General features: G+C 36.6%; 1 protein-coding gene across 1 annotated transcript in view; it reads right to left on the bottom strand.

Moving 5' to 3' along the window:
* Positions 1 to 1,570: 1,570 nt before the first annotated feature.
* MRPS35 (mitochondrial ribosomal protein S35) overlaps positions 1,571 to 27,484 on the bottom strand; it is a 56,870-nt gene continuing 30,956 nt past the window's right edge. The window contains exons 6-8 of the mRNA XM_088025576.1: positions 21,809 to 21,918; positions 19,509 to 19,578; positions 1,571 to 1,894 (exon numbers count right to left, since the gene is read on the bottom strand). Of these exons, the coding sequence (XP_087881702.1) occupies positions 1,625 to 1,894; positions 19,509 to 19,578; positions 21,809 to 21,918 (450 nt within the window). The 3' untranslated portion in view covers positions 1,571 to 1,624. The remainder of the gene's footprint in view (positions 1,895 to 19,508; positions 19,579 to 21,808; positions 21,919 to 27,484) is intronic.

Below are 27,484 nucleotides of genomic sequence, written 5' to 3'. Positions count from 1 at the left end.
AAAAATCTCCCAACAAACAAAGAGTCCAGGGCCAGATGGCTTCCAGGGGAATTCTACCAAACACTTAAAGAAGAATTCATACCTATTTTTCTGAAACTGTTTTAAAAAATAGAAATGGAAGGAAAACTTCCAAACTCGTTCTATGAGGCCAGCATTACCTCGAACCCCAAATCAGACAAAGACCCCACCAAAAAGGAGAACTACAGACCAATATCCCTGATAAACATGGATGCAAAAATTCTCACCAAAATACTAGCCAATAGGACCCAACAGTACATTAAAAGGATTATTCACCACAAGGGTGGTTCAATCATCCACAAATCCATCAGTCAATCAATGTGATACACTACAAAAAAGACCGTCTCTTCAACAAATGGTGCTGGGAAAACTGGACAGCCACATGCAGAAGAATGAAACTGGACCATTTCCTTACACCATTCACAAAAATAGACTCAAAACAGGATGAAAGACCTAAATGTGAGATAGGAATCCATCAAAATCCTAGAGGAAAATACAGGCAGCAACCTCTTTCACCTCAGCTGCAACAACTTCTGCTAGACACGTCTCTAAAGGAAAGGGAAACAAAAGCAAAAATGTACTATTGAGACTTCATCAAGATAAAAAGCTTTTGCACAGCAGAGGAAACAGTAGACAAAGCCAAGACAACTGACAGAATGGGAGAAGATATTTGCAAATGTCTTATCAGATAAAGGGCTAGTATTCAAAATCTATAAAGAACTTACTAAACTCAACACCCAAAAAACAAAAAATCTGTCAAGAAATAGGCAGAAGACATGAACAGACATTACTCCAAAGAAGACATACAAACGGCCAACAGACACAGCATCAGGGAAATACAAATCAAAACCACAATGAGATACTACCTCACACCAGTCAACATGGCTAAAATTAACAAGTTAGGAACAACAGATGTTGGCGAAGATGCAGAGAAAGGGGAACCCTCTTACACTGTTGGTGGGAATGCAAACTGGTGCAGCCGCTGTGGAAAACAGTATGGAGGTTCCTCAAAAAGTTAAAATAGAACTACCCTATGACCCAGCAATTGCATTACTATTTATCCAAAGGATACAAACATAGTGATCTGAAGGGGCACATGTATCCTAATGTTTATAGCAGCAATGTCCACAACAGCCAAAATATGGAAAAAGCCCAGATGTCCACTGACAGATGAATGGATAAAGAAGATGCTAAGTGAAATAAGTCAGAGAAAGACAAATACCATATGATTTCATTCATATGTGGAATTTAAGAAATAAAACAGGTGAACATAGAGGAAGGAAAGGAAAAATAAAATAAGATGAAAATTGACAGGGAGGCAAACCATAAGAGACACTCAACTCTAGGAAACGAACCGAGGGTTGCTGGAGGGGAGGGGCATGGGGGAATAAAGTAACTGGGTAATGGGCATTAAGGAGGGCAACTGACGGAATGAACCCTGGGTGTTATATGCAACTGATGAATCACTAAACTCTACATCTGAAACTAATAAAAAAAATCTTAAACATGTGAAACAATGGTTTTTTTTAGCAAATTTATATAAAATGAGATAATGATTACAGATATATCATAAAATTAACAAATCAAGGAGATTTTTCTAAATAAATCACATTAGATTTAATAGTTTCTTCACTGATTCTTTGTACTGAGAAAGGGTATTTTCATTGTCCCCCTCGTTCTTAAGACTAACAACAGACTTTTTGTATTCTTCAACTTCTTTTGTAGCAAGGAGCTCTTCTTTATTTACTTCCAGATTTTTCTCAGCAGCTTTCATTTGGAGAAGTGTTTCCAGGATATTTTTTTCAGAGGAGCTATTGTTCCATACATACTCTTCCATGTCTGCTTCAGTCTTATCTTTCTCCCATTCTTCGGTTTTCTGAAAGGAAAAAAATGAGTTCTGAAATCTGAGAAATACTATCCAAAAAACAAAGTTTTGTTTTTGTTTTAGGGAAAGAGAATCTGCAAAACGTGGAGAGTCCCTGTCGACACTTTGCATGTAAACTTTGATTTCCCTCCCTTACAGCACTGCTATTCACCTGCACCAACTGTTTCAGGACCCCACACTCTACGATGTGACTACTCTGTTACCACTCACTAGTTCTGCCCACAGAATTTCTATCTTATCTGCCTTGCAAATTTCACTCACAACCAAAACTGTTTCCCAAAAGATACAGAAAACTCATTTTTGCAGCTTTCTAATCCCTAAACTCCAACACATCAACATTTCACATTTCTGAGGTTAAAAATAATTAAGAGTTGAGAAGAGACTGTATTTATCTTTGTAACATGCCTGTGGGGATGACAAGGAACACCAATTATTATAATAAAATAAAAAATATAAAATATATGTGTAATACATGATTTTTAGTCATAATGACTTCATATATTCTGGAATTTTATTTTGTTATTATCTTTATTTTCTGTTCCTTATAATGGAAACAGTTTTTGTTACTACTTGTTTTTTCTTACAAAAATTACTACTATGCTATTCTAGGGAACACTGTTAGGTTTTATAGTAATATAATTCAGATTTATGATTTAGTTGAAGATATAACATTCTATGAAAAATCAAGGAATGCAGCTAATAAATAATATGTCCTGGTTCAATGAAGTGCTGAATGCCAGACACATTCTTTCCGAACTAACACATAACACATTCTGAGCTATAAGCTATTATAGAATCATCCAATATTCCTAAAACTTTTGAAGGTGGTAAACCCCTCAAATTATAACATTTTTGAAGTATTAAAAGATTTGTAAGGCTGTCAAAAATATTTTCTCTCTGAAAACTCCTCTTGAAAGAGACCCCAACTTGAGTAGACAGAGCTCCAAGCCTGCTTAGAATTAAGTGAGACAGTGTCCGCTTCTGCCTCCCTCTCGTCCCCAACCTCACTGTTAGAGACCATGAAAAGAGAAAAAGCACTGGAAATTTGTCCCTCAACTGGTAAAGAGGAGCCCTGCCAACTGCAAACAGGCCACTGGGTGTGCCATGGACTCAGCTAACCCCATTCAGGGTCACTGGAGGCCAGGAAAGAGTCTCCTCCACCACAGAGAACCACAAGAAAAAGAAATCCTCTTTTAATCCTTCAAACTGAGTATCCTTTCCTTCAAGATAAACCAAAAGGATGTGGAGTGTTTCCCCTGACCCTCAAATTCCTTAGCCAAAGTGGGGTATCTGTACTCACAACTCCTTACATACTGTTTGCCCCACCTCCCGATCCTGAGTTTATGACTGAGGAAAATGTCTCAACTAATGTTCTAGAAATATATTATCTGGTTGAGAATCAACTCTATACCCCCCCTTTTTTTTAATCTGGTAGTGAGGCTATAGGCGTGGCTGGGGGTGGGGTGGGTGGATAATGTGAAACAACTTCTTGTGCCCTGTGTGTACAAGCCTGTTGCAAATAACTTTTAACGGCCAAACTCCGAATTTTACATTAAAAAGAAAACTGACAAAATTATCCTACCCCACCTAATTTTTCTGTAATATTTGGGGAAGAAATAAATGTCAGCCCCTTAAAAAAAAAATGCCCTAAATTAAATGTATCCTTGGTCCTATCTACTCTTGGTAGGGCTTTAAATGCTAAGACAGTATCATAGTTTCTTAATAATTCTGACAAATGAAGTATCTTTAAGACGCCAACAAATACATTATATAAGCATTAAGTAAAACAGTCAATCTACCTCATACTTTAAAAAAAATTCCTAATCTACTTCATTCTTGACTGCTAGAAGATAATTAAGAGAAGCAATTAAGAGATTAACTATTTAAAAAATTTTAACTTTCACCTAGGTTTTGTGGATTTTCTTACCTACTCTGAAATAGATACTTAAGAGAAAGAGGTAACCAAAGGAAATTCACTAGAAATTTCCAACATTTCATTTATCTTCTGCTTACATTTGGTATTTGCAATTCTAGACTGCTCTGCCAAAGCGTTACAGGTGCACCATGATATTGATTCCCTCAGCCCTCAGGCACCCAGATGAACCTGGAGGAGCACGAGCACCCTCCTCCTTCATTCATCTCAGTCAAGAATTTTCTGTGTAGTGACACAAAAAAGGTTAGGAAATCCTGCACTAAGGGATAACGTACATTTACAGGAGAAAATTACTACTGTTTCAAATAGTCAGTGGTAAGTGAAAGTAACTACATTCTGTAGAAGGCATGGCTTCCTACTAATCCTATACAGACACAAAGCAGTGTCAGGCTTCAACTGCAAGCTAAACAAAACCCATGTTTTCAACAATTCTAGTAACTTTAGTATCCAAACTCTGCACAGTTGAATATAAATTCCAAGATAATGATAGTAACAATACCAGTAAATTAAATACTTATATGCCATGGACCTTAAATGCTTACATACATTATTTCACATAATTCTTATTAAAACCTACTGGATTAGATGTTAACATCTCTACGGAAAGAAAATTAAGTATTATGGAAGTTAAGTAGGGGGCCACAGCCACCTGGGAATCTTTCAGATTTCAGAATTTTTTGTATTTTAGAAAATCAATACAGTGCATATACCATATATTTTGTGACATTTCCAGAGAAGATCTACCGCAGGACTCCCTAAATCAAATACATAACCATTTTTGCAGCAACGTGTATGCAGTCACACTAAATGGGATAAACAAAGGCTATAAATAATTTTTCATCCATTCAAGTCTCGTTTTGCCACCAAATAGGTTATGAAAAAACTAGCAATTTCCAAAGCTTTTTGGGTTTCAGAGTTAGGGGGTGTATATGTGTGTTATGCTTAGGATCACACAGGGAGGTGGTATGATACAATATTTAATATGGGCTTTGGTATTTTACGGAACTCAGTTTAGATACTAATGTCATCACTTACTACTATGTAGGCTTGCATTTCTGGAAGTGGCTCCAAGGGTTGTTCTGTGGATTGAAAGAGATAAGGAATATCCATGTACTTAGAGCACCTGGCTCATAGTAAACACTAAATAAAGGCTTGCTACTAATAACACAGCTTATTAAGATGAATGAAAGAGAGTGGGATTCAAATCCTTGTTAGCCTACCTACAAAATATGTTTCTATGTCAAGGACATCACTACCCCTATCAAAGAGTAAATTGAAACTCTCAACGTGAATATAAACACACACCAAACTGTCCAAATGTTCTGCAGTTATTCGCACTCATAAAATTGTATCCCTGATTTTTATAACGTTTAGCTAAAATAGTTACAGAAACAAGAGGTCTTTATTTATCACTGATATAAAGGTAATGTTTTTCATGATGCTTGTTACTTCATGTCTTTTTAATAAATGTTATCACTGATTAAATTTTCCCAGTTAATTGCCTGTTCTTAAAAATAACTAAGCTATCTCCAGTTTTCCTGCAGTCTCCTTTGGGTATAGGCTTTTTATGTCTAATCGTAGATTAGAAAACACACACACACACACACACACACACACACACACACACACAATAGCATTCCTGTCAAAAAAAAGAACAATTTAAAAAAGAAACTCATTTTTTTGAAGTCCTATGTTAAGAGTAAGAAAATATCTTTACAACATCTTTAGAATCTCTGTTTCAAGCAGGAAAAATAAAAACGAATTATTATTAATATATTTTTTTTGAGGGCAATCTTTTCTAGTCAATATATAAGTTTTCACAGATGAGTACCAACCAAATCTTGTCAGTGAAGAGAGAACGCTGGTCTATAAATGATATATTAGAAAGCTATTCTAAAACATCTTCTAATCTTTGTCAATGATATAAAAGCAGTAATACTGTCCACAGTGCTTGTCACGTTAGAATATTTTTCATTTCTGAGAGGTATAAATACGAAATTCTTGGGGCGCCTGGATGGCTCAGTCAGTTAAATCCAACTCTTGATTTCAGCTTAGGTCATGATTTCAGGGTCCTGGGATCAAGCCCTGAGTCGGGCTCCCTTCTCAGCGGGGAGTCTGCTTGGGATTCTCTCTGTTCCTCTCCTTCTGTCCCTCCCCCGCTCTCACTCTCTCCCTAAAATAATAAATAAATCTAAAAAAAAAAAAAGATATCAGACAGTTACAGAATCAGTGATGCCTAGATGAATGTGAATTCCAGGCTGCAAGGATATAAGGAGGATCCTTCTGAAAGTTCCCATTTTCTTTCCTGAGTGCATTTTCCAATTCTGTGTAGGACTGGCCACTTGGCTCATGCACGATTCTACTTGGGAAAAAGAGAAATAAGTGAAGTTTGAGCTGTTCCCCCGGGCTTTGTAAAACAGACTGGAACTGAAGAGCCCCAAACATGACTGGTTTTCATTCTGGGGTTATTTATGGGGAAGTTGGGGAGTCAGAATCAGGTCTCTAAAAAGCACAGTAAAATCCCCCATAATCTCATAGTGTTTAGGAGACAAAGTCCCACTAGAGGAAGTGTGTTTTAAATGTACAACCTATCTCCCTTTTAAAACCTGCCAGATTTTGCTGCAAGGTTAGAGTTACCAAGCTAAGCTCAAAATTTCTGAAGAGTACAAATGACTCTTCAGCAGATGTGGAAGCTGATTCATCAAGTTCCCAATCAAAATCCTTGAAGGTTAGGCCTAAGAAAAAGGAACAAATCAGAGCTGGACTAAATCTTACAAAAACTGCAGCCCAGCCCTGGTCTAGCTAAATCATGACTGGATTAAAATGCTAAATCCCTGAACCTCTCTGCCTAAGACAAAAAAAGAGGAAATTCTTTCTGATGGATGACAACAGGTGGAGCAACTGTGTAAGAGTTGTCCTCCCAAGATTTGTTGAAACTTGTTAAGTAGAATCCCTGGGAATCTTGGAGTTAATTAGTAAAATATAAAAAAGATTTCAGAATCTCATAGTTATAATCCCATAGTACAGATCTGATATATGTAACTATACAGTTTTGTGTTGCTCTGTTTTTGCATTTACTAATTCTGACTTCTGCTGTATCTAGACTGTTATTAATCCCAACCAATGATTTATTAATGTCTAGCATGCAAGAAAGTTACTAGACATCTGAAACATTTGAAAAGAAAAATGTAATTAATAACCAAGGGAAAACAAATAATAGCAGAACTCCAGATGATCCAGATAATGAAGTTAGCAGATAAGAACTTTAAAATAACTAAGAATAAATGTGTTAAAGAGGAAAAGATAATCAATATGAATTAAATAATGAAGAACTTCAACACAGAATTGGTATCCATAAAGAAACAGCAATTAAATGAACATGTGGAATTGAAAAACACAATATCTAAAATTAATAAATCACTGGATGAGATTAGTAAGTCTAGATACAGAAGTCAGAATTAGTAAATGTGAAAACAGAGCAACACAAAACTATATTGTTACATATATCAGATCTGTACTATGGGATTATAACTATGAGATTCTGAAATCTTTTTTATATTTTACTAATAAACTCCAAGATTCCCAGGGATTCTACTTAACAAGTTAAAACTAATCTTGGGAGGACAACTCTTACATATATCTTATAGACTGAACGCTTGGATCTCCCCACTCCCCCCCCTCCCCATTCTTGTTAGAATGAACTTCCAAAGTGGTGGCACTGAAGGTAGGGTCTTTGGGAGATGTTGAGGTCATGAGGTGAAGCCCTCATGAATAAGATTAATGCCCTTATGAAAGAGATTCCAGAGAAAGCCCTTGCCCCTTCTGCCATGTGAAGACACAGCAAGATGACAGTTGTTTATGAAACAGGGAGCCCTCACTAGGCACCAAATCTGCCAATGCCTTGATCTTAGATATCTCAGCCTTCAGAAAAGCAAGAAACATATTTCTGTTGTTTATAAACAGACCAGTCTATGGTATTGTGTTGTAGCAGCCTAAATGGGATAAGACAATGTCTTATACAAATAGAAATTAAAACTTATTTTTTAAGTTTGCAATAACAGATTTTGGGAAATTTAGTCTGGATAAATAAGTTTATTTAAAAACCTATAATTTTCACTATCAAAAATATAATTTTTCTATAACTTCTAACTTAAAAAAGTTATGGTGCTAAATTCACAAAAATCATCAGATACCATGTACTTCCCGGTAGAAGAACACAATACTAATTATGCAGTTTAAAAAAAATCAAAATAGAATTTGATTAAGCCTCTAGATCCAACTATCACTTTAAAAAATTACACTATGGTGATACAATCAGCAAAATTCAAATGATGGGAAAGCCAACAGCAAACAAAATCCCAAGATTTCTTCAACAAATAAATTGCAAGGAAAGAGCTCAACAGACAAAGCTCCCTTTTGGTTTGTGACTGTTCCTGGGTACTCTTTCAAAAAACATTTACTGAGAACCTACTATGTGCTAGGCAGTACTAGGAGAAACAGGATGTCTCTAGGTACCCTGGCTAAAAGCTAATGTTTTCATATCCAAATATTTTAGAAAAAGGGTACATATGCTTGATCGTATTAGCCATCTGCTGAAACTCCCCTTCAGATGAAATAAAAAACAGGGCTGGCAAAACCAAAAAATACCTCATTATTCAAATACAATAATACTGATAGTGGAACAAAATCCAATTTATAAGCTAATCCTTTTCTTTTTTCTGATCCAGCCTTCCTTCCTTCTTTCCTTCCCTCCCTCCCTTTCTTCCTTCCTTCCTTCCCTTCTTTCTTATAGAGAGAGAGAGGGCATGTGCTAGCAGGGGGAGGAGCAGAGGAAGAAGGACAAGCGGACTTAGTGCAGCACGGAGCCCAACTGGGGGCTCAATCCTATGACCCTGAGATCATGACCTGAGCCAAAATCAAGAGTCTAACACTCAACTGACTGAGCCACCCATGCACCCTAAGCTTATCATTTTCTATGAGGCTAAATACATTTTGTTTTTGTGATTTGAAGGAGTCTATTACAGAAAATTTCAAACACATACAAAAGAGAATAGCACTATATAAACTCTCATGTACTCATCAACCAGGCTCTCTCTCTTTTTTTTCAGAGATTTTATTTATTTATTCGAGCGAGGGAGCGAGAGAGAGCACGAGTGGGGTAAGGGGCAGAGGGAGAAGCAGACTCCCGGCTGAGCAGGGAAGCCAATTCAGGGCTTGATCTCGGGACTTCGGGATCATGACCTAAGCTGAAGGCAGACGCCTAACTGAGCCACCCAGGCACCCCAAGAGTTTCTTCTTTTGAAGTGTAGTTGCAATGTATTAATTTTAAAGTATTAATAATAGCATATTCAAATAACTGGGTGGCAATTAAAAATACCACTAAGCTCAAATTGATCACCATTTAGGCAAAGAGTTTGATTAACCTGTAGACTCCTATTTTAATACTTTAACCACTAAACATTTATAACTTTAGCATTTAATTGTAAGTGTGTGTATATAATATATACACATATGTCTGGGCTCTCTTTTCTTCCCTGCCTACAATGAGAGAACCTGCTCTGACTACAATCCTAGAGGAAGCAACCTTCTATTCCACATGATCTGTTTTCTTTTCTACAATTGGTTCAATTATTCATTCACTCAATAAATATTTATTGCACAACTGTGCCATCCTGGAACTGCCAGTCTAGTAGGAAACCTGGAGGTGAGTAGGAGCTAGTCAGATGGAAGACTGTGATCCCAGCAGAGAAAACAGCATCCACAAAGACCTGGATGTAGCAAAGAGCTCAGTACATTCAGGGAATCGAATGAAGGCCAAGGTGAGGGAAGTAGCATGGGATGAGTCTGAATAGCTATTAGAATACTTACTTTGGAATGCTATGTATGTCAGCACCTTACATACATTAATTCACTTAACTTCCACAACAACCCTATGAGGTAGTACTATTACTGTTTTACAGACCAAAAGACTGAAGCCCAGAGCAGTTAAATAATTTGCCCAAATCACACTGCTTGTTTGTGGTAGAACAACATATTCCAAGGAAGGGAAACACTGTAAAAAATATAAAGACCTGGGGCGCCTGGGTGGCTCAGTCGTTAAGCGTCTGCCTTCAGCTCAGGTCATGATCCCAGGGTCCTGGGATCAAGCCCCACATCGGGCTCCCTGCTCCGCGGGAAGCCTCCTTCTCCCTCTCCCACTCCCCCTGCTTGTGTTCCCTCTCTCGCTGTGTCTTTCTCTGTCAAATAAAATAAAATCTTAAAAAAAAAAAAAAGAATATAAAGACCAAAATAATTTAATTGAACCTATCACCTTCCCCCCCCCTTTTTTTAAGATTTTATTTATTTATTTAACAGAGAAAGAGACAGCAAAAGAGGGAACACAAGCAGGAGTAGTGGGAGAGGGAGAAGCAGGCCTCCCACGGAGCAGGGAGCCCGATGTGGGGCTCGATCCCAGGACCCTGGGATCATGACCTGAGCTGAAGACAGACGCTTAATGACTGAGCCACCCAGGCGCCCCTGGTCAGTGTATTCTGATGTAACAGAAGGCAAAGAAATAGCTGTTCCACTGAACACACAAAGTTGTCACCTTCTACCATCTTATTTACAGCTCCCTTTGCCTAGAACATGAATCATAGTAATATTCCACTTCTCATGATTACAAGTAAGGCATTGTGCTATATGAGGAAAAACAGTTTAACCATTAGAAAAAATCCAAGTTATTTGAAAAATCATAAAAAATAAGAAGAGAGGTAAATATCCATAATGGATTAAAAAAAAAAAACCCGCCAATTCTTTGTTACCACGGCCAAATGTTTAACTGAATATGTCAAGGAACTCAACTTAATTCAGATTGGTTTTTAAACAATTTACTGAGTGCTATCTGGCCAGACATTGTACTAGGGGTTGGGAATACAATGATAAATGAAATGTACAGGCCTTGCCCTCAGCAATCTCAGCAATCTCAGTCTGACAGGGTCAGCCAGACATGCATACGGACAATGAGCATGAAAGTAGTAAGAATGCTAACAGGAGGAGGGAAAAGGGTGCACAGGTAACTTCTAAGACAGGTTACATCTGAAATGTATTAAAGAGATTCCTATGAATTTGCAAGGCTGATCAATTTGAAAAAGGGATCATAAGCAGAAAGAACAGCATATGCAAAGTTATAAAAGAACACATTATGTTCATTATGGCTGAGATATAGAATATACAGCCTATATTTCCTGAGTAACTGGTAATGAGGTGGCAAACTGTTGTGAAGAGACAGGCTAAGTAGTTCAGATTTCATCCTGGGTAAGAGCGAACCACTCACTGAAGGATTTTATAAAGGACTAAGACACAACAGACTTGCTTTTTAGAAACAATTCCTTTAACAGCAATCCAGAGGACGGATGAGAGGGGAAAAATCAATAAGGCTATTACAGTTAAAAGATGATGAAGACTCCCATTAGGGTGGCAGCAGCAGCCACCAAGAGGAGAAAATAGTTTTAAAGGATGTAATATGACGTCCTGCCTGACAGCAAAGAGATGTAAGTGTCATCTTCATTGTACCACCATCCAAGAACCTAAAACACCTGCCTACTGCCTGAAACATCAAGTCAAAAAAATCTGTTTGTACCCAGACAAATTTTCTGGCCCTTCTCATTCTAATTCCCATCCTGCACCCTTAGCTCTGATACTAGGTACATATACAAAAACCGTCTTAAAAGAGATACACCAGTCTTCTAATTAGTTTCTTTATTAACAAGACCCAAAGACTGGGGAAATTATTCACAATCAGAACTTACATCAGACTCACTTGTGGAGAGTTTGAAACAAAACCCTCCCGAGTCTCACCACTAGAGATTTTAATTCTGTAGCGTTCACATATCTGTAGTTTAAAAAAAGCTTGCCAGGTGAGTCTAATGCAACCCCCAGCTGAAAACAGGTTACAGAGATAAATTTTCTTTCTTTCTTTTTTTAAGGATTTTATTTATTTATTTGACAGAGAGAGAGAGCACAAGCAGGGGGAGCGGCAGAGGGAGAGGGAGAAGCAGGCTCCCGCTGAGCAGGGAGCCTCATGTGGGGCTCAATCCGAGGACTCCGGGATCATGACCTCAGCTGAAGGCAGACACTTAACCGAATGAGCCACCCAGGTACCCCTGGAGATAAATTTTCAAATGTCAGTTGTTCAGTTTGAGAAGACAGTAAACTAGCAGCTAAAGTTCAGGTTTGATTTCATCTCTTATTTCATAATCTTTTTAATGGAAGTCAAAGTTGAACAACACTAAATATGATACCATGGGAAGAAAATGAAACTTTGAAGCTGCAGTTCAAGTCTTGGGTCCCTCAGCTAATAAACTCTGCAACCTTGAGCAAAGTACATATCTCTAAATCTTGATTTCTCAATTTATATCATGAAGAGGTTGTAACAGATAAATCTGATTCCTGACCTTCAAAGTCAGTACTAATTTAAAATGGGTGGACACATTAAACGCTTTTGTGTTCAGAAAAAAGACAGCATTTTAAAGCACTTTTTAAAAATGGAGCTTCTCCGCTGTGAATTGTGTAAGACTGATGAATCACAGACCTGTACCCCTGAAACAAATAATACATTACATGGTAATTAAAAAATAATAGCAAATTAATTAATTTAAAAAAAAATGGAGCTCCTCGGAGCACCTGGGTGGCTCAGTCAGCGAAGTGTCTGCCTGTGGCTCAGGTCATGATCCCAGGGTCCTGGGATTGAGCCCCAAGTCGGGTTCCCTGCTCAGTGGGGAGCCTGCTTCTCCCTCTCTCCCCTGCTCATGCTCTCTCTCAAATAAATAAATAAAATCTTTAAAAAAAAAAAAAATGGAGCTCCTCTCCCACCCCTCACCCTTTTTTTGGTTTCCTTTTTATTTTCATCCAAGGTGATCATTTGGAAAGCAGAGGTAAAAAAGAAAGTCAGAGACACAGGTGACTCTCAGAGCAACACTAAAAATTTCTTTTAAAACAAAGGCCAAGGGGAGCCTGGGTGACTCAGTCAGTTAAGTGTCTGACTCGTGATCCTGGCTCAGGTCATGATCTCAGAGTTGTGATATCAAGCCCTGCATCTGGTTTGGCGCTGGACGTGGAGCCTGCTTAAGATTCTTTCTCTCTCCCTCTGCCCCCTCTCTAAAAATAATAATGATGATGATAACAACAACAATAATAAAATAAATAAAACAAAGGCCAGATGTGCTATTTGGAATCAAGGAAAAGGTAGCAAGTAAGCACTCTTTATTGCTACTGGTCTATCACAAATGCTCATACTCATCATGGGAATTCAATTAATGTGTTTATTTTTTCTTTAATAAACACTGTAATATTAGTTTATGCATAGATTACACAGTTTATGCATAAATACATTTCACATGAAAGAGATGCACCCTGTTAGAGCAGCCATTATTTTTCTAGGATATAGAGGATATTGACATTGTCAAATAAAAATTAGCATCAGGAAATAAACTCATAGAGGGCACCTGGGTGGCTCAGTCGTTAAGTGTCTGCCTTCGGCTCAGGTCATGATCCCAGGGTCCTGGGATCAAGCCCTGCATCGGGCTCCCTGCTCTGCAGGAAGCCTGCTTCTCCCTCTCCCTCTGCCCCTGTTTCTGTTCCCTCTCTCGCTGTGTCTCTCTCTGTCATATAAATAAAATCTTTAAAAAAAAAAAAAAGGAAATCAACTCACAGAAGCAAACATTTGTGGAGAACTTCCAAAACAATGAAGAATTAAGAATACTTTTTAAGTATTTGAAAAAACATAATCAAATGAAAAACAAACCTACATAATAAATCATACATCCATGAAAATTAAGTATCTCAAACTGTTACAAAGATATTTTTATGAACTGGGCACAATTATGATTGTTGATTATTAATAATTTTATTAATAGAGAATTATTAATCTATACCAGTAAGCTAATTATTGCTAACATCTAACAAGTAGGCTACATTTTATATTACTAAAAAGGGAGTTGGTTACTTTGTCACCTTACTTTTGAAGATGAAAACCTACTTCAAAAGTCTATGGAAATCTAAAAGAATGAACAGCTGTTTTAAACATTTAGTGTTCTTATCTAGCAGTGACCTAGATACTCTGAAGAACAAAATAGAGTAAGATTGGATACATGCTAATGAGGACCTTATGATTAGTTAGAAGGACAAAACAAACATGGAACAACAAAAACACACATGGAAAACAGTCCATGGCACAACCATCTGTAGTCAAGGGCCGCAGTAACCAACATAGAAGAGTATAACTTGCTATTTATATGAAGTAGGAATTACACAAAGAATAAGAGGCTCTAATACACCTGTTGAGTTATTATCCAAAATATATAAAGAACTCATAACTCAAGCAGAAAAACAATTTAAAAATGAGAAGATCTGAATACCCATTTTTCCAAAGACATACAGATGGCCAAAAGACACATGAAAAGATGCTCCGTATCAGTCATCAGTGAAATGCAAATCAAAAGCACAATGAAAGAACACTTCATACCTGTTAAAATGGTTATTCTCAAAAAGACAAGAAATAACAAGTACTGATAAGGATGTAGAGAAAACGGAACCCTTGTGCACTGTTGGTGGGAATGTAAACTGGTGCAGCCACTGTGGAAAACAGTATGGAGGTTCCTCAAGAAATGAGAAATAGAACTATCATAAGATCTAGCAATTCCACTTCCGGGTATAATTCTGAAGAAAAGGAATATAATTCTGAAGAAAAGGAACATTAACCTGAAAAGATATCTGCACCCTCAAGTTCACTGCAACATTATTTACAATAGCCAAGACATGGAAACAATCTAAGTGTCCACTGATGGATAAATGGATAAAGGATTAAGTGTGTGTGTAAACATACATACATATACACTATGGACTATTATTCAGCCATAAAAAAGAAGGAACTCCTGCCATCTGTGACATCATGAATGTCTTGAAGGCATTATACTAAGTGAAAAAAGAGAAAGAAAAAAAAAAAGAGAAAGATAAATACCATATAATCTTATTTATCTGTGGAATCTAAAAAACCTAGACTCATAGAAACAGAACAAATTGGTAGTTGCCAGAGGTTGGGATTAAACAAAGTGAGTGAAGATGGTTAAAAGATACAAACTTCCAATTATAAAGTAAATCATGGGGATGTAATATACACCATGGTGACTGTAGTCACTAACACTATACTGTGTATTTAAAAGTTGCTAAGAGTAAATTTCAAGTTCTCATCACAAGAAAAAAACATTTGTAACTATACGTAGTGATGAATGTTAACTAGACATACTGTGATCATTTCACAATATATACGTATTGAAGCATTATGCTTTATACCTGAAACTAATATAATGTTATACACCAATTATTTCACAAAAAAACAGGCTCAAAGCAGGTATCAACTGAAGCCTTGAAGGATATTAAGTAGAAAAAATTAAAAATTAAATAATAAACTATACAAAAACACTTCTGTAATATTTACTACTAAACCTTATTTCTACTAGTGTTCCTCAATGGAAAAGACAAAGTCTTCCTCTCTATGTATTAATCCCCACATGCAACACCACCAAGCAAATAATAGGCAACCAGTAAATATTCACCCACCAATCAATAAACAGTTCATTTTAATGAAAGCACACCTGACACTTGCCATAGGGATGGTTTACTATTTCATAAACATTAAAAAAGTGAAAGAGGTACCTTTTCAAACAACTAGTAAAATGCTACCTCGGCTCAATTTTGCCCTCTGGATACAATTCTACACTCTGTAAATAAGCTATACAACCTGTTCACAATCTGGCTCTGACTTGTTTTTCTAGTCTCACCTCTGCCCTGTCAGTCTTACACCCCAGCCACACCAAACTTCTGCCTGCTCTCTACATCAACAAGGCAAGAGTCCTTCACCCACTTCTCTAATACATACTCCTACTTATCTTCCAAAACCAGTCACCACTTCTTGAGAAGCTTCCAGGGAGAATTAATCCTCAGTGGTGCCTCTCCCACCACTGTGTTCCTACCTTCGTTACTGAGTGAAACAGACTGTATTAGAACCATTGGTTCTCTCCAGAAATAAAGGTACCTAAAGGCAGAGGCTCTTTCATTTTCATAGTCCGAGCAATACCTATCACTGTACCTGGTACACAAGAACAAAATCATTGTTGAACGCAGGGAAGAGTAAACATTACAAACATCATTCAAGAGTTCTTTAATATAACCTGGAAATGTATGTGTACGTGAGCACACACAACACAATGAACTCATAAACCAACAAATTAAATGGTGATTATGGAGCTGCAAAAGGACTCTTCATTTTTATCAGATATATTTGCGATAAGGTCCCCTTTAAAAATGAACTCTTTGTTTAAAAAATTTTATTATTTGATAGAGAGAGAGGGAAAAGCAGGATCCCCACTGAGCAGGGAGCTTGACATGGGGCTCAGCCCCAGGATCCTGGGATCATGAACTGAGCCAAAGACAGACACTTAACCTACTGAGCCACCCAGGCACCCCTGAACTCTTTACTTTAAAATGAACTCTTACTGAGTATGAAATTATCTGACTCAGAAGTTTTTGTTACATGACTTTTAAGAACCTATTTATTACAACGCTAGATGTATTTTTTTTTTTTTAAGGCTTATTTATTTGACAGAGAGAGACACAGCGAGAGAGGGAACACAAGCAGGGGGAGTGGGAGAGGGAGAAGCAGGCTTCCCACGGAGCAGGGAGCCTGACGCGGGGCTCAATCCCAGGACCCTGGGATCATGACCTGAGCCAAAGGCAGACACTTAACGACTGAGCCACCCAGGCACCCCAAAGCTAGATGTATTTTTGACTGGCAATAAGACTATCATGGAATCCAAATAAGACAGTCGAATTCAAATTTAAAAAAGGAACTGTTAGTAATTAAATCTCAAAATCATTCAAAAACCCTTGGAATTTGATTTCAGATCTCTACATTTTCTAAAGTGCTTTTTTTCTTCCCCCAGTGTCTATCTTTTATGCAAATCATTTTGCAAAATGTTTCATGTGATCATTTCTTAACCAAATTACTTATGGAAGGTTTTAAAGAATATCATGCAACAATGTTAAAATTTAGGAAGTTTTGTTATTATCAGTCATATCAGAATGCTGAGTAGGATACCTGTTCTAAAAATTCAAATACAACAGGGCACAGATCTGATTACCTAAAATCTCTGTCAAGTTAAATGGGAATAAATGAATTTGAAATCTGAAGATAAATCTTTCTTCCTTTTAGTATTAACAATATTAATAGCCACCATTTACTGAGAGCCCACTACTTGCCAGAAATTTCATGCAAATTCTATCCAAAAACCCTTAGGAGAAAACTGAACCTCAGAGGCCAAATGGCTGGACAAAGTTACATAAGTAAGAAGTAATGGAATTCAAATCCATCATATCCATCCAGGTCTATCAGGTTCCACAGGATAAAGCTTAATTCACTTCTATGCTAACAACATGTCATACTGAAATACTGAAACAAATTTCTAAAACTCTCTTTGCTTTGAACTGCCGAAGGATAAATGGTCTAAAATATCTGTCTCTTACCACCTCCTAGCAGTGCCATAACCATTCTTTAACTCATTGCTTGAAGTCTATGGTATGTGAAATCTATGCTTTTTGAAGTCTACTTTGATACTTCCAAAGTTAAACTGTTTAGAATAGCATACAATAGTAAATTCCTTATCCTGAGGTCTAGATGAACATGTTTTCATACAAGTTTCCAAATTGTGTGATACATAAAACTACCAACTACTTTTCCCTCAACACTTAGAGGTAACCACCAAAAAAGGTTAAAAAGCCAGAAAATCAAGAGCAGCTTACATTTAGGTATTAAATACTCTGAAACTAGTTAAAAAATAAAGAAATGGATTAAAAGGGGGCTCTCAAAATATTTGATTAAATACCAGGTGGTAACATCAATTTCAAGTCTGAATTTCCAAGAAAGGAAAGTGAAGGAAAAAAGAACTTCAATTCAACAAAAATTCTGTTCCACCAACTCTGCAAAATTTCACGGCTCATCTGCATTCTCTTAAAGCTTCTACACTGATGGTACTTATTTAGAAAGGATCAAGAGCCAAGTTTAATATAGAAATTCTTTAACTATATCTGTTTAGGACAGATGTATGTGGCTACTTATTCTGGCATCAAAGTAATTAGCATTAAAGATCAAAGACTACTTGCGTGAATCCAAACTTGTTTGGAGTCTATGTCATGGAACCACAGAAAGAAACCAGTAAGTCAACTTTCACTGAATTTATTTATGCCTGTCATTTCCTTTGGGGCAAATTCATTTTACAGGCTTCTGGCAAAAGAGATTCAAAACTGGCTGGCTTTTATTGTTTGATATTAACTCTTTCAGGACCAGCCATAGAGCTGTAGCTAATTCAGCCATGTTGCTGGTTCAAAAGAGAACTTAATTATGTTAAGCCAAAAAGGCATTTATAAAATCAACTGACAGGAAAGAGAGATTAACTGCTATTATGATGTTGCTCCTGAAGCCAGGAACTAGAAAATCCGGATGAATTATGATAATTAGAATACCTCAGAAGAAGAGAAAAGCTACCAGCTACTTTTTGTTCTTTACTAACTTGGTAACAAAATTTTATTTTCTTTTATTTTCCACTTATGCTCTTGTGCTACAGTTTTTACTATTAATATGAAGGGAATGCTGTGAGCAGTCTGGAGAATGGTCGCATGTGTTCACTCAATTGTATTATCTCTGGGATGGCAGGAGATTCCCAAGGGCATCTAATCCAACTACCTATCCAAAGAGAGTGATCCTCTCACCATCATATCCCCACTAAGTACCCAATGGATGGAACGTTCTCTACCTATTAAAAGTAGCCCAAGGATGCCTGGGTGGCTCAATCGGTTAAGTGGCTGCCTTCAGCCCAGGTCATGATCACAGGGTCCTGGGACCGAGTCCCACATCGGGCTCCTTGCTTAGCAGGGAGCCTGCTTCTCCCTCTCTCTCCCTCTGCTTGTGCTCTGTCAAATAAACGAAATCTTAAAAAAAAAAAAAAAAAAGTAGCCCACTCCATCTTTAGAGGACTCTCTTAGAAAGTTTGTACTCAGTGAAAAAGTCTGTTTCCCTATTGCTTCTATTAAAACTCAATAAGCCCAGACACAAGACTATTTTTAATACTATTTAAATAATTAATTGCCCTTAACTGTCCCTAACGTATGTAGTGAAATGTTCATACAAAAGGCTATGTATTAACTAAAAATTTTAATAAATAATTAAAATACCTTTCTTTAAAGTTTTGGGGCTTTGTTATGCAGTTTATTTGAACAGCAGGATGCATTCTAAATTCTCAAGTTACACAGATGAACTCTCTTCCATAACTTTGATAACTTGCAGTCAAAGTCAAACAGAAGAAAAAAAAATAAAAAAATTTAAATCTTCCAACCAAATACAGAAACTGAATTTTAAAGGCATTTAGTCCTCTGATTTCTGTAAGGTCCAGAGATGGACTGTGTAATCTATTTCAAGGTCCTCACTTTCAATGTCAGTAGAAGTTATTTATAACATTTCATACATCCGTAGTTTAGTGGTTCATTAAACCCTCAACTGAGTACTTGCCACAGACTGTTTTGAAATGTTAACACCATCTAAATTACACCGACAAAATTATTAAACATTCACACACAATCACTTACCCAAGACTCATGGTATAAAACTGTTAGCAGATACATTGCATAATCATAATTCTGTCTCTTTAAAGGGCATCTGTAAGAGAAAGAGAGGGAAGTCAAAATTTTAAAAATTCAGTACATAAAATAATTTGCAAACTACACAAATACTAAATACAAAGGATAACTTATATTCAGGTATTCCCTATCTTCAGGGAATATCCTACCTTTAGGAAAATATTGTTCTTGGACTAAGAGGAGTCTACATCAGTCACACTTCAGGTTATTGAAAACTGGTGTTATTTTGTATGTATTTTTTTTAATTCTCTTTGCTTTCATCACTAATGGAGCTATATGTATCTGATAATAGTTTTATACTATTTTTAATATGACTGTGTTCAATCCAGGTGCCCTTTACAATCTCAGGGCTAACAGTCTGCTGGACAGCGTGAGTGTATCTACTGAGTTCATTTTAAAAACAGAGATAGACTGATGACAGATGCTAATCAAAATGCTCATCTTGATTTCTCCAGAGCCAAGTTTTTAAAAAATGAGCTACACTATTCAATGCTGTATTGAAGTTGTTGTATGTAAAATGGAATTAAAAGACCTAATATTAGATAATCTAACTTCTACATAAATATGAGATGGCAAGTTTAGCTTTTAGATTAATAAAATATAGAAAAGGAAATCATTAATTCCAATTTCTTTAAATATAAAATAAAACCATCATATGACAGGGGCACCTGGGTGGCTCAGAAGGTTAAGCGTCTGCTTTCAGCTCAGGTCATGGTCCCAGGGTCCTGGGATCGAGCCCCGCATTGGGCTCCCTGCTCCATGTAAAGCCTGCTTCTCCCTCTCCCACTCCCCCTGCTTGTGTTCCCTCTCTCCCTCTCTGTCAAATAAATAAATAAAACCTTAAAAAAAAAAACCATGCGACAAATGACTTTAATGTTACTCTTATTCTATACTTAGGTTTAATAGTTCTCTAAATAGTTGCTACTATAAAGCACACACACACTGACACTTGAAAACTTAGGGAAAAAAAATTGTCACATATTTATAGAATTTCAAAGAGCAACATTTTAAAGGTATTTTTAAGTCGCACAAACTAAAAAAGAATATTACTAATATATTTCAAATCTGTTTTCCCCCATACAGTAATAATCTGAAACCAGGGTTCCCAAGCTCTTTCCACCCCTACATTGTTGCCATCATTTATATATGCCATGCTTCTTCTTCCCACCACTAAGGAGGAGGATATAAAACCTAATTGATATTGACACCTCCAAATGCTTTGAAATTGGAATAGGAAGGGAGAGAAGATTGATCTCCCACTTGCTTTTCTCTAAAGGCAGGTCTTTATATTTTGACATAATTTAGAAACAGCCAAATATAAGATAGAAATAAAATAACCCTGGGGCACTTGGGTGGCTCAGTCAGTTAAGTGTCTGACTCTTGATTTTGCTCAGGTCATGATCTTGGGGTAATGAGATCAAGCCCCGTGTCAGGCTCCGTGCTAGGCATGGAGCCTGCTTAAGATTCTCTCTCTCCCTTTCCCCTCTGCCCTTCCCGCCTTCTACAAAAAGAAATAAAATAACCCTTTTGTAAAAACATACCAATAACCCATCTTCACCTCAAATGACCTAATTTATAAATTTAATACTGTCTTTATGAAGTAAATTCACTAAAATTCTTATTTACAAAATTGCCTAGGTAAATTAAATTTCCGTATTCAATCATTTAAATTTTGAACTGTAAGATCTTTGCCTTTGTAAAAACCTGTTTAAACCTTAATCACTAGGAAATCATACTTTTGTTCTCTTCTAACATCTTCCCTGGGTCTTACATGCATGGATATATTAGAATCAATACTGAAAAATAACAATAATTTAACAAGGCAGTTAGGCAAGTCTCTCCATGTCCATAAAGAGGATATCAACAGTAGACTAGTGTGAAGATATTAAACACATAAATTGGACAACTTCACTGACCTAATACGTTAATGAAAGTTGATATAAAAGGTTACCCCGATTTTCAATGTCATTTCTTAGGAAAAGGACTGCCAGAAGACAATAAAACAACACAATGACCAATCTGCTGAACTTTTTTTTTTTTTTAAGATTTTATTTATTTATTCGACAGACAGATAGAGAGCACAAGTAGGCAGAGTGGCAGGCAGAAGGAGAGGGAGAAGCAGGCTCTCCGCTGAGCAGGGAGCCGGACGTGGGGCTCGATCCCAGGACACCAGGATCATGACCTGAGCCAAAGGCAGCTGCTTAACCGACTGAGCCACCTAGGCACCCCTCTGCTGAACTTTTCTTTACCTGTCTGTTCTGATAGTAAGTACATCTGTAGTCTTGCAGTATCGCTCTCCCACAAGTTTAATAAGTTTCTTCTTTGCATGATCATCTAAATTCAAACTGGAAAGTTTAACCTTAAAAATACAAGAAAAAGTTATTTGAAAAGAATTATTTCAGATACTTTGTTTAGTGAAAAAAAAAAACCAGTAGCAATATTATTTATATTAGCGTGAAACCAACCAAAAAGAAACTTTTGCAACGCTGCAGCTGCACTCTTGTCTATATAGAGTTAGCAACTGGCATGCGTTATGAAGCCTTATCTTACTTATGGGAAAAAAAGAGAGGCGGAGTAAACTGTTTCAAGTTCTTCGTAAGTTTTGGGCATTAGCACCTTTCCTGAAAGAACCAATAACAAGTCTCTTAAATAAATGAAATTACAGCTTATGAGTAGCACTAAGAATTAAACTCAATTAGTATTAGTAAAGCTGGAATATAAGAATAAATGGATAAAACAAAAAGGCTTTAAGATATTTCCACCATGCACTTATGAGACCTTTCTCACTGCAACTAGTTTAGGGGTATTTATTTTAAAAGGTAGAGATATCTCATGGAAGCTGGAAAACAGCATTCATGAAGGATCAAAACATTTGAAATAATTCAGTTCAACATTTCTCAAAATGTTAATACTAGTCCCAGAGACTGCCAAGAAGAATTATTTCTCTAAAAAGTCTATTTTTGTTGAATACATTCAGAAAATATGGAGTTAAATTGGGTTCTTTATAGAAGGATTTCTTAGAAGAGGTAATATGCTAATGAGCATTCTGAAATTTCAAGATGCAGGGTTCTCATGTAACAATTCCCAAATTTATCTGACCCCATATTCTATTTGTCAAGGGACAGTTCATGGAATCAGTCTTCCCTAAAATATATTTTGGAAAATGCTGGACTATATGAACACACTTTTTAATTTGCAGAGAATTATGGCATGGGCTGAAGGTATCTAAAAGAGGACTTAAGTTAGGTACTAGAATACAGTTAGATAAGGTAAACCACAGACTGTTTTTCCATGGACAGCATTAAAGAATAAGAAAGATCCACAAGTATATGAAGAAAAAAAAAGGTTACTAAGATTTTAAAATCACATCCACTTCTCTCTAGCTTCAATAACCCTGCACTTCCCTCAAGATTTTATAGCATAAGAGCTTATTTTTCCATTTTTCCCACTAGACTGCAAGCCCTTGAGGATAAGAATGATATCTGTCCTATTTTTGGCAATGGCCTAGCACTTAAAGAACATACAACATGTATTTGTTGAATGAACAAATAAATAGAAAAAAGAAAGGATATTTTTTTTAAGCACCATGAATTTTTATTTGAACTACAGAAAATATAGGAAATAAATAAATAAATATAAATACACTTTTAAAGAACATATGCTGGAAAAACATTGACTCTTAAGTATCAACGCAACAGAATGGTCCTACATCCACGCAGCGCAAATTACCACAGTCCCCTGGAAAGAACATGTATCAACAACCAGGTTATCAGCTTGAGGGATAAAATAAGAATTTCTATAATTCTGATTATTAACAATAAGAATTACTTATAGGAAAAAAGTAAAATGAATCTACATTATAATTATAAAAATATTTGTACATATGCATGCATACAGATACAGTACAGAGAAAGAATAGTTCTTCCATTAGAATAAGAGAATGGAATGATTTTTTCCTTTTAAAACTCCCTTCAAGGTAATCGTGTTCAACAATAAATTTAAAAATTTACCATTTAAAAAATTTAAGTGTTCTAGTTTTTTATGTAAGTAGTCCAAAAAATGGCAGCAATGCTAATTAGTGTAACTGCTTTAAAACTTACATTCACATTAACATTTTAATGTTCAAAAATTATATAGAGTTTATGCCAGAAACTCAAATATTTTAGAAAGAGCTATGTGGTACACTCACGCCACCTGCTAGCACTGAAAGGCACTGCAAAATTGTAGTCTTTAACCTAAACTAATAGTCTGACTCTGAAGTTGAGCAGCATTCACTACCATTCTTTTCCCAGAATTCAAAAGAATCCTTGGACTTTTCTTTTTTCAAGTTGCTACATTTTAAAGAATCAATACTGTACTATTAACATTATCCCCAAAACAACACTGACATTTCAAATCATAGGAGGTCATGGTTATGTGTATTTTCAAACGCCCATATTTAAAATCTACATACACTGAGAAATGTCTAATTGTGTTAACTATCTTCTCTATTTAGAAGCACAGTACAGTTAAAGAACTATAGTTCTACACAAAAGACAAGACCTGTGTTTGATTTCTAGATTTGCTACTTTATTTGCTAAGTGATCTTAAACAAATCATTTGATCTTATTGTCTGTTTCCTTATTTACAAAACAGAAGGGACTCACAGGACTTTTGTCAGGAATAAATGAGAATAAACAGAAGAAAGCATTTTTAAAGAAGACTCCTACACAAATATTAAGTTGTTTTGAATTCTGAACTACCTTTGAGTATCAAGAAAAATATGATACCATCTTTCTTTTTCTGAATTTAAAAATTTGAGTATCTCTTTATATAATACTTTATAATATTTGACTGGCTTCACAATATTACTTTAAATCATGTCAGGGGGCGCCTGGTTAAGCGTCTGACTCTTGATTTTGGTCATGATCTTGGGGTCATGAGATCAAGCCTCACATTGGGCTCTGCACTGGGCATGGAGACTGCTTGGGATTCTCTCTCTCTCCCTCCCTACCCCCACCCCCACCCCCAAATAAATAAAAATTAAAAAAAGTCATGCCGGAATGCACATGCTTTAGTCCCACTGTTTTACCTACTTTTACCCTTGAACTACGTGACACCATTCAGGACACCACCACTGAGCTTTAACCATCAGTGGGGAGAGTGAAAAGAGTCCAAGAAGGGCAGACATGAGTCAGGGGAAAAGAACGCAAAGAAGTGATGAAGGTATCACATGGTAGCATAAGACAAAAAGGAGACAAGAGAGGATGGTGGCCTGATATGGTAAATGGTATCCTGTGGTATATATACTTCAAATAATGCAATTGGATTATTTTTATGTAAAATAAAATAAGCAAACAGAACAAGTAGGGACAGATGTCTATTCTGGTACTGAAGACTAAGGCCCACAAAAAGTAAGGCAAAAATCTAGATTTCCTGATTCTGAGTTCAGAGATCTTTTTATCACCTAACAGAGAGCTCAACAACAGTTGTTATTATTATCACTATTATTAAAAAGAGGGAACATTTACTAAGTTATTAAAAATATATCAGGTATTAATTATCCCAAAGTACTTAAAAAAAATTTTTTTTTTAATTTTTAGGTAATCTCTACACCCAAGGGGCTCAAACTCACATCCCTGAGATCAAGAGTCACACGCTCCTTTGACTGAATGAGCCCGGCACCTCACTCCCCAGATACTTTATATTAACCTGTGGGGTGTCGGCCAAGCAGAATATTAAGGTTTTTTTTTTTTTTACTTTTATCTAGATTTTCTAAAATTTATACAGTAAACATGTATTGTCTTTTGTGATTTTAAGTATTTTAAATTGCTCTAAACACATATATCACTATTTAAACTATTCTAGGGAATAAAAAAAGGCTGACAAGCTTCGTAAATTTATTTCATAAAGAAGGCACAATCCTGATACCAAAACCTAGCAAAGAAAGAAAATTACAAATCAAACACTGATGTATCCCTGAAAAATTCCTAGAAATTAAAGTTTGTCTATTTGTTACCTTATAGTGTAAAAATGGTTGCAGAGATTGTCAACATATTTTTACAGTCCACACGGAATGGTCCTTTTTTTTTTTTTTTTTTAAGATTTTACTTATTTGAGAAAGAGAGAGGGGGAGGGATGGATAGAGAGAGCACGCATGAGCAGAGGGAAAAGCAGGCTCCCCACTGAGCAAGGAGCCCGATGCAGAACTCGATCCCAGGACTCTGGGATCATGACCCTAGCTGAAGGCAGTCGCTTAACCAACTGAGCCACTCAAGCGCCCACACATGGACTGTTCTGATTTGAAATACAGACTACATGGAGTACAAAAACTAATCTTTTGAGGGTCCTGGAGGCATCTCAAAAAGGGGGCAGTCATCCTCCAGAATAGATGAATCAAAAGTACGTTAGTCAAGGCTCCCCAGAGAAATGGCTGATTCTAGGACTGGGATACGGAATGTGTATTTTAAGCCTGGAGCATTTTGTGGTACCAAAAAATAAAAAGTATTTAAAAAACAAATGATGGAGCACTGCAAAGTAACAGAGTAGCCAACTGAAAGTGTTATCAATGGCCAAAACTGGAACAATTTGAACAACAAAATAATGTATTATTGGATTATAATCCAAATGCTAAAATAAATAATCTATGAGTCCATACTGATATAAATGGTTGAATAAACGGATAAATGGAAAAAAACAGACGAATCTCCCATATGGAAGAATTACAAACAATTTATGTGGTATTTCTCCCTGCAGGAGGTGTAGCATAACTGCTAATTCCTCTGTAACTATGGGCTATGCGTAGTGACTTCCTTCTAAAGGGTACAGTTCAGAAAGAAAGAAAAAAAAGAGCACTTTTATAGTGAAGAAAACTTGCAAACAGTACCTCAGCCAGGTGATCAAGGCTTCATCATTAGTAATGGCATGTTAGGAGCCTCTACCCTTGCTATGATGTGATGAAAATGGTACTTTACTGGTGAGGTTTTCCTCCCCAAAATACATACCAGTCTAAGCATGAGAAGAACATCAAACAAATCTAAAGTGAAGTACATTCCATAGAATACATAACCAGTACTTCTCAAAACTGTCAAGGTCACCAAAAACAAGGAAATTCTGAGAAACCACCACAGCCAAGAGGTGCCTAAAGAAATCTGAATAGGGGCTCCTGGGTGGCTCAGTCCGTTAAGCATCTGCCTTTGACTCAGATCAGGATCCCAGGGTCCTGGGATAGAACCTGGTGTCAACAGGGCTCCCTGTTCAGTGGGGAGCCTGCCTCTCCCTCTCCCGTGCCCCTGCAACTCATGTTCTCTCTAGTGCATGCTCTCTCAAATAAATAAATAAAATCTTTAAGAAGAATATCTGAATGAAGTATGAACTTTATTAATATATCAATATTGGCTCAGTTGTAATAAATGTTACCACAATAATAAAGATGTTAACACAAGGGCGCCTGGGTGGCTCAGTTGGTTAAATGACTGCCTTCGGCTCAGGTCATGATCCTGGAGTCCCAGGATCAAGTCCCACATCGGGCTCCCTGCTCGGCAGGGAGTCTGCTCCTCCCTCTGACCCTCTTCCCTCTCGTGCTCTCTGTCTCTCATTCTCTTTCTCAAATAAATAAATAAAATCTTTAAAAAAAAAAAAAGATGTTAACACGAGAAATTTGGTGTGAACTATCCTTGAAACTTTTTTATAAATCTAAAACCTGTTTTAAAAAAAAAAAACCCATCAGGTAAAACGCTCTATGACTGCTCTGTGAGAAAGCTATGCCATGTGGCTCAAGACTCTTACCGGAGAAAACCAACAGTGGTTTCAAATACTAACTTGGAAGTTACTACAGCAAGACACCTGGGAGTGCAATGGTATGTGGCATGCTCTTGATGAGAAAGAGCGGAGATTTAATGTTTCTCCAAAGCAACATGAGATGAGGACAAACAATCCTAAATAAA

Source organism: Eumetopias jubatus, unplaced genomic scaffold (assembly GCF_037043125.1).
Source record: "Eumetopias jubatus isolate StellerSeaLion01/CBP00866 unplaced genomic scaffold, mEumJub1_p1.0 scaffold_8, whole genome shotgun sequence".
Classification (NCBI taxonomy): domain Eukaryota; kingdom Metazoa; phylum Chordata; class Mammalia; order Carnivora; family Otariidae; genus Eumetopias; species Eumetopias jubatus.
This window is presented reverse-complemented; position numbering and strand designations above follow the sequence as displayed.